The sequence below is a fragment of the Vigna radiata genome, unplaced genomic scaffold (genome assembly GCF_000741045.1).
Source record: "Vigna radiata var. radiata cultivar VC1973A unplaced genomic scaffold, Vradiata_ver6 scaffold_208, whole genome shotgun sequence".
Classification (NCBI taxonomy): Eukaryota; Viridiplantae; Streptophyta; class Magnoliopsida; order Fabales; family Fabaceae; genus Vigna; species Vigna radiata.
The window spans coordinates 551,082-559,553 of NW_014542845.1; the positions used below are offsets into that span (position 1 = coordinate 551,082).

The window sequence follows — 8,472 nt, forward strand, 5'->3', positions numbered from 1 at the left end:
AGGTATCTCCATCACATCTCATTTATTTATTTATTTTATTAAATTCATACTTTCATGTTGTCTTGAGATTTTTTTTTCTAAGTGATCACCTTCTAATTCAGGCTCTGTTTAGGGTTTAGGATGTATTGCTCTTGTACTATTTTCAAGTAAAATTGGGCTGGAGATTAAGATGTCTGTCTAATTGAATCACACAGTTCTATTTCAAAGAATGTTTAACAAGTGGGTTTTAAGCAGAGATGGGGCAAAAAGGTTAAATATTCACTAAATACAGACCAATATCGCCGAATCCGTAACCTTTAAAACACAACAATGAAGCTTATTAAAAACAATACTTAGCGTGATAAAAGTAAAAGTCTAAATGCTGGAGCTGAGGAATGCTCCACTCATTTTCCTTCTTATTAAATTTCCATCCGAGATTAAATGAACATAGTAATCACAGTTTTGACATCCGAACATAAAAGATTCATCCCTTGCCAACTGAGTTAAGAATCTTCCATCCACGATGCGAGTGCAGCCACACCAATCCCCTCTTCTCCAATTTGTACTGCACAAAACAATGCTTTGAAAGATGTTAACAGTAACTTGAATTAATCACCTATATAAATAAGCTTTCATATCTCGGAATGCACCCTCATAAAACATAGGACAAAATCCTGGTCAAGATCCAAGTGTAGATGACTGCGAGAACAGCACCAACTGGAATAGTGACTACCCATGAAGCCACAATCTCCTTCACTGTTTCTGACCTAACACTGTTTAATCCCCTTGCAAATCCAACACCCATTACTGCACCTACTAGAGTATGGGTTCCAGAGATGGGTAGCCCCAGTTTTGAAGCAAACAGAACCACAGAGGCAGCAGCAAACTCAGCTGCAAATCCTCTGGTTGGAGTAAGTTCTGTAATTTTCTTTCCTATTGTAGCTATCACTCTGTAACCCCACATCATTAGCCCTGCAACTATTCCAAATCCTCCCCAAGCGAGAACATCAGTTGGAATGACAATCTCAGTTCCCATGGCACCACCTTGAAGGATAGCCAGTGCACCTGCCAGTGGGCCTATGGCGTTGGAGACATCATTTCCACCGTGAGCAAATGACATGAAACATGCTGAAAGGACTTGCATGTAACCAAAGACTCCATAAACTATTTCCAATTGAGCACCCTTTGGGCCTGCAACATCATCCAAGAATCCTATATTGTGGTGAACAGTTTCTTCTTTTGGCTCAGTCTTTGGAGTATTTGCCTTGACAAGAAGATGGCCCAGCTGCTTTCTGATGATTCTGTCAACCAGAAAAGCACCAACAGTTCCACAGACTAAAGCTTGTGCCAAAGCTAAAGGAAAACTCTTGCTAAGGGGAAACGCAACAAATGATATCCCAGTAACACCCAGAAATACAGCAATTGGTGCGGCGGCAGCTGCTGCTAGTCCGGGGTTAGGTGCACTGTATACAAACTGAACGGGAGAAAGATTAAGAGCGGGAATTCAGCATATTTTCTAATTGACAACGTTAAATTTTGAAGTAATAATTTTTTAAGCCAAACAAGCTCGAAAATGAATCCAAATAATGTCAATAATAAATCTTCAGCACAAAATATTTTAGTTTAATTTTGATGTACTCCTCACATATATAGACAATTTTTACACTGCTCCAGTCATCATATCCTTTACGCTCTGTTTTGCCGGAGAATAGAGAAATAAGTTAAGTGAGAATAAAATGGAAGACTGAAAATAGGCAAGAAATAAAATGAAGGTAAAAGTGTTTGGATGTAGAAAAATAGAGAAGTGAAGGAGAGACTAAGATGAGTAAAAATCAGTGAGAAATAATATATTAGATTTAAAATTATTTTTCTTTTCTGTCTTTTCTACCAAATTCATATTAGTTTCATCCTCTCCATCCAACACACCAGTAATGCGTTTGACAGTTCATGTCATTAAACTCGTTAAACTATGAGATGTCACATACAGTTTAAACTTTTTTCCAATCAGAGTGCATATACATTAAAATAAAATAATTTTGAACCGAAAGAACCTTTCTTTTGAAATTTGATTGCTTTTTCCTAGTCTGCCTTTGAAATCGAATAGGAAAACGCTAGAACCCTGAAGACAGCATGTTGGATTCAAGAGTTTACCCTTCGGATGCACTTGTAGACAAGAAATGATACAGCTGCTCCCATCAGTGGTGACACAACCCACGAAGAGATCACCCTTGCCAGTGAACCCCAGTAAACAGCTCCAGCACCTCCATATGCTAAACCAAACCCCACCATTGCTCCTACTATACAATGTGTAGTAGATACTGGCCAACCATAATATGATGCAAACTGCATAGAGCAAAATAATAAATAGATGTTCAATTTCATTGGATTGTTTGAATATATAAACAAAACATTACTCCTGATTTATCTCTTGAACAGTTCAAAGCCTAGCTTCAGATTGGTAGTACTGTGTTCCGGTTGGATAAATTTCTTCAAAATGGATCCCAAATCCACTAAAAATAGTATAAATGGATCAATATATCAAAGTATAAGACATTTTTTTTATTTATAACAAATTCATTATTTTACTTTTTTCTTAATCATATAACTTAGGTCACATAATCTTTTGAACTAACATAATTACCAAATTACACCTTGAAAGATTTATTTGAAATTTTACTAAATTTGGTTACTCCGTTTAGATTAAACGTGACAATCTTGAAACACGATATAAAATAGCCAAGAAGCTTAGACTGCATTCCAATTAAATTAAATATTTCTTCTAATCAGAAGGTTTTAAACTTCAATATATAACCGCAATTGCGCGCGCATTTGTCTATAAGTTCAGTAATTATAACAACTGTTGTCATCTGATTCTACCTGATCTTATGAGCAATAACATGCATAGTTGTTGAGGGAGATGATTTTCAATGAGGACATTATTTTTCAATTTCATTTTGCGTTACGAATGAGAAGATTATGAAAGAGAGTTGTGGTTTTGTTTTTGTTTTTTATTGCTGCGTTTACCTGCAACCAAGTGCCAGCAGCAGCCAGAGAAGAGAGCAAGCCAGCGAAGAGCAGAGTATCCTTCCCATTGAACACATTGGCCAACAGAATCCCCTTCTGCATAGTGTTCGTTACGTGCGATCCCATCAACAGCGCCCCCGAAAACTCCAACACCGCCGCCGTCAGCACCGCCTGCCTCAACGTCAGCGCCCCCGACCCCACCGAGGTCCCCATCGCGTTCGCCACATCGTTGGCGCCAATGTTCCACGCCATGTAAAACCCGAACAGCAACGTCGCGTACGACAGCACCCTCGTCTTCAACGCCAGCCCCGGCCCCAGTGACTTCATCATCAGCGGGAAGCTCAGCACCGCCAAAGCCATGCATATCGATATGGCAGACGCTGTTCCCGAGGATATGTCAAAGGCCTTCGCAAGCCCATCCACCTCATCGCCGTTCGCCGCTCCCACTCCCTCCTTCCGCCCCTCCGCCTCCCCTTCGGCGAAAGACGACAGCGTGGCAAAGCGCTTGACGGAGCTCAAGTGCCTTAACCTGAGAATGCTGAGCGAGGAAGGTTTGGTTGGTATCGGCGGCGGAGGCGGCGAGGGAACGAGAGTGTTAACGCGGTGGGAGTGTCGGAGGAAGAAAGGGGAGGTGGCGTGAGAGTTACGAAGGAAGGGAGTGTGTTTAGGCGAAGCGAAGCGACAGGAGGGATTCATGATGGTTGAGGAACGAAGAATGATGTAGAAAAGTGTGTGTGAGCTTGGAATTTGTATTTGATTATTCGTTGAGACTGTTGGGCGTGGAGAGATGAAGGTTGTGGTGGTGATGGTGGTGGTGGGTGAGGACAAGGGAGGGGAATGTGGCAAAGAGCATAGCGAAGTGAGGGTGCGTTTGGAAGGTCAGATTTTTTATGGAGGGGAATGAGTGGTGATAGGTGATTCTCTGCGTTCTTTCCAAACATATATCTGTACCCACCAACTATTTGGCAGAAAACTTATGGTTCAAAATAGGAAGACAAATTCCCTCACTCCATTATCTTCAATCAAACACACATTTCTACATGTGCTGTCTCAACGTGTTACACGTGTACAGATTGGCTTCGTTTAACCACTTTTCAAATGTGTAGATACTGAAAGGTCAAATTTAGTAAGATTCTCCAATATTCCATTGCATTCAAGATACTAATTCAGTTATTAGCCTCAAAACAGTTGCAACTTTCCGTTATGCAAAATCACCCACATTTCCCCTCTTTTTACCAATGTAAAGTACAGTACCAATAATTAGCTTCCTCCTTTGTTTCCTTCACCATTTCTCCACGTGCTGCTTTGTTAGAAGACGTTGTTGTAATAAATGTAACACGAGCTTCAATCATATATAACAAAGATTAAGGTAGAAATAAGTAATTATTCTAGGAAATTATTTTTATTTTGTATAAGTATAAGATAGTTCTACTATTTTTAATGAGAAAAAGAAGTATCATCAATAATACTTCAGTAACACGTGAGATTTTTATTTATTTTTAAACAGAAAACTTGTACTATACCAAGTGTAGTGGAGGGGGTACGGTCTGGCCGGTCGGTCGGGGTTGGGGAAGAGGACGTAGGTGTGGATCGGTCAGTTGATATAAGCATAGAGAAGCATTGATGAGTATTGATTGGAAAGTAACGGAAGATGCAACGGTTTAAGATAATTAATGGTCAGTTATGGATATAAAGCCTATAAATAGGGGATCACGGGTCAGGTAAAACTATCTTGTTCTGATTTTAATCACTCATCTCACCAATTCCTTGTCTAACTTGAGCGTCAGAGTGTTCTCTTTGCAGGACCCCCGGTCAGCAGTCGAGGTCACGAACCGATAAGACAGGTTGGACGATCGGGAGCAAGAGTGAGGGTTAGGCCGGACGATTTCGTGTCCCAAATACTGAAACACCAAGGATGAGATATCTCCAGCTCTATTTTCTTAGTAATAATTTTGATATACTTTAAAAAGTATAAAAATTAGGGTGATTAATATTTTGGTATCGTTAAACCTATTGGGTGAATTGCTTTCGAAAAAAAATAATGAATAAATTATTTTAATGTAGCATGATATATTGTCATGTGCCTTTTGAAGATCTTTGTCTTTGGTTAACAACTTGTTGTTTCACATTTGTAGACACTGTACAGCTACTACAGAAATTTAGGATTTTATGTTGAATGATGAATAAAAGTTATTTACAAATTTGCTTTTAAAAGGTTGGACGTAGAGTTTAAGAAAAAAAGGAAAAAAAACGTGTGGTGCACAGAGTGAAGTTCGTTGTCTTATACTTGCTTTGGTAAAGGAGGAAAGAAGGTTTGAGGGGGATATGGCAATTGATGTCTAAATAACGAAAGATGTTCTCAACTACTTCTGATGGCTACTATATAAAAAACTCAGGTTATAAATTGTTATGTGTATGAGTTTGCAAATATTGTATTACGTAATTGGCTAGAAATTTCTTTTTGTTGAAGTTAGACTAAATGTGGTTAAATTCCATATTTGAAGAAGAAAATATAAACAGATATATTTTACGCCTTGAAATGAAATATAGTTTCAAGACATAATGTTAAACGTTATAGCATTGATTAGATGATACATGATAAGCACTTAGATGATACATCGTTTTATTAGGGTATTTAAGTGAGCTAATATTTAAATTATTTTATAGTTTGTTATGTTTCTTTTCAACATTTATGAAGAAAGAATTTATTCAACTTGAGATTTTGGATGAAAAAAAAAAAACGTAATCCTATCATAAAATCAAATACTTTTTAATACATGTCAATATGCTTGTGGAAAATTAGATATAATTTACCAAATAAAATAATTTAGGTTTAATGTATTTGGAGGTCCTTATTTATGCGGATTTGTATTAATTGGGTCTTCGTATTCTGTGCTCAATTGTATTCCTATTTTAGTAAAATTGAACCAATGATGCCCTTGCCGTTAATTTTAGTGAACGGTGTTAACTTTTTAGCAAGGTGGCATGCTGAGGTGTCCTTTAATTAGCACGTGGCACAGTAAAATGTTGTTGTTTGGAAACCTTCTCCCCTTCCCCTTCCCCTTCCCCTTCCCCTTCCTCTTCCTCACCAACTCCAACCTCACCTTCTCCCCTTTTACGAAAACTTTCTTCTCACCCTCCCACACCCACCTCTTCAACATCTACATCCATGCCCATCCCCAATCCAACCGTCCGGCACACCTCCTGTGTCTCCCCATCTGTCATCATCGTCGCTCGTCGTCTCATCGATGTCGTAGGGAGGTGTTGAAGAGGATAATCTCTAAGGTGAAGGAGGAGAAGGGTTTGAATGGTCAAAGTAAGAGGAAGGTTGATGGAGTGTCGGGGAGCAAGAGTGAGGTTGTGGTAGAGGTTCAGATTGAAAGATCAGATCAACCAGACCTTGTTGTTTTGATGTTCTGGGGTTCTTGCATTTTTTCAATGGATTATCTGAACTAGATAAGTTTGTGGGACATGGTACACTACAACTAAGAACTAAAGGATCTAGTCTGTTCTGTTATGATGAAATTGAAAAATACACTACAAGAAAAATGCCATTTACATATGTATTATTACATACGGATTTTAATCCGTATATAATAAAATTGTTATATACAGATATTATATACAAATAAGTTACATACGGATTTTTCCGTATATAATAAGAAAAAAAATTATATACGGCAAATTCGTATATAAAATCCGTATATAATTATGGAGTCTTTTGGCAAGAGCTTTTCCAAGGATAAAACCGTATGTAATAGTTGTATGTAAGTGGGTTTCTCTTTACATACGTATATTACATACGGATGCTAAAAAAAATAATAAAAATATATTAAAAAGTTTAACCCTAAGTGAAAATGAAAAGTTTTTGAGCCATTCCCAGAGCTTTCCCTCCTCTCAGCTTTCCCTCTTTTCTCTTTCCCTCTACTTAGCTTTCCCTCTCAGTTTTCTCTCTCGGCTCTTTCTCTCTCGATCAAAAATCATCATCATCGAGCCATTCTTGACTGTGCATTGACAAAATTTAGTCCATTATCGGTGGTCGAACATAAATTAGTGTTCTCCCATCCCTAGGGTTTACTTCCCCTATTCCAAATAACCCTCTTCCACCCTTAAATCCAAACCGTTAAAGACAAAAGGAATAGAATCATTTGTTGATCTTCGGAGAGAGACCACACTTAGTTTTTTGCACTCCTGGGCAAAATCAAGATGCAAAACAGGGAACAGTTCAACGGACATCAGGGAATTGACATAGACTCAACAGACAAAATTACAGTCCTCAAGAAATCTGGACAACGAAAAGTAGTAGATAGTATCCAAACTGAATCAAAGAAAACAGATACTCAGAGAAATCATCCAAATAATTCCAAGCATGGCGAAATAATCAATCAGTTGAAGAGGTGAATTAAAAGCAACAGAACCTCACAGATGCACACTATAAGTGTTTCTCTCAAGTATTTAGGGTAAACAGTGTCAACTCAATGTACTCAAGAAAGCAAGCAACAAACAGACTTGACAAGCCTCTAATATCAACACTCAAACACATATGCATGTTCAAATCAAAAGGTCTTTTATGGGTGAAATGAGGCCAAGGATAAGGGAGGATAAATATGGATGAGAAGCTACAAACCAAAAGGAATAGAGGAGCAATGGGGAACAAGTGTAAACACATTCAAACACACCCAAAACCTCTAATTCATTCCTCTTCTTGACTCCATTATTCACACTTTTTTTTTTCATTTTTCTGTATATTTTTTTTTCATCTTCTCTCTTTTTTTTCTCTCTTTTCAGAACACAACTCTAAGAGACAAGATATACACAACATATTCTCAGCCTTTCTTCATTCAAATAAAAATGAAAAGTGTGTTTCAATTAAATAAAATAAAATAGATTGAATGACCACTTTGCTTCTCTTTCTAATACTCCAACGCAGGCCGTAACCAGGCTCCACTAAATGGATATTGAACCTGCAATTTGAACTAGCGTGCTACATTTCTAAAAGCAAAAATAATTTCTCCAGCTAGATAAAAAAAGAAAACGAATCAGCCTTATCTCTTCTAAAACAATTGAATCAACGCCTACTTTCCAGCCAAATAAAATCAATGCTCTCTTTGTAACATCCCAAAATATATAGCAAAATATATATATAGAATGCATCGATTATAATAATAAGAAGCAGTTAAGAGTAGTAGATGACAATATATGTATAAGTTACAGTCATCCAAAATAGAGGGGAAATTTAAAATGAAATGAAACCTAAGTACGAGTTCACAATGTTCTCTAAAATGCAAGGTCAACTTAACTTTAAAGAGTCCTAAAGAGTGTTTTCCAAAATGTAGATCATAAGAAATAAGTGTTAAAAGTCCTTCAAAATAGAAGTCATCTAACTAGGAGCTAATAGAAATCCTAAGAACTAGGGGTTGGGTCTTCCTCAGTCTCTAACGCCTACTCCAAGGGTACCTCATCACCTAC

At 37.7% G+C, this 8,472-nt stretch overlaps 1 protein-coding gene across 1 annotated transcript; it reads right to left on the minus strand.

The window, feature by feature from the left end:
- Positions 1-178: 178 nt before the first annotated feature.
- On the minus strand, positions 179-3,975 carry LOC106780770 (inorganic phosphate transporter 2-1, chloroplastic). The gene is made up of 3 exons (XM_014669078.2): positions 3,004-3,975; positions 2,131-2,322; positions 179-1,453 (listed from the first exon to the last, which is right to left on the minus strand). Exons 1-3 carry the CDS (start codon positions 3,697-3,699, stop codon positions 632-634), a joined length of 1,710 nt encoding a protein of 569 aa, XP_014524564.1. The 5' UTR covers positions 3,700-3,975; the 3' UTR covers positions 179-631.
- Positions 3,976-8,472: the final 4,497 nt, after the last annotated feature.

Coding starts and splice junctions, on each gene's coding strand:
- LOC106780770 (XM_014669078.2), bottom strand. CDS start 3,699: ATGAATCCCTCCTGTCGCTTCGCTTCGCCTAAACACACTCCCTTCCTT. Junction 2,323..3,003: donor CTGCTGGCACTTGGTTGCAG/GTAAACGCAGCA, acceptor TGCTCTATGCAG/TTTGCATCATATTATGGTTG. Junction 1,454..2,130: donor TCTACAAGTGCATCCGAAGG/GTAAACTCTTGA, acceptor TCTCCCGTTCAG/TTTGTATACAGTGCACCTAA.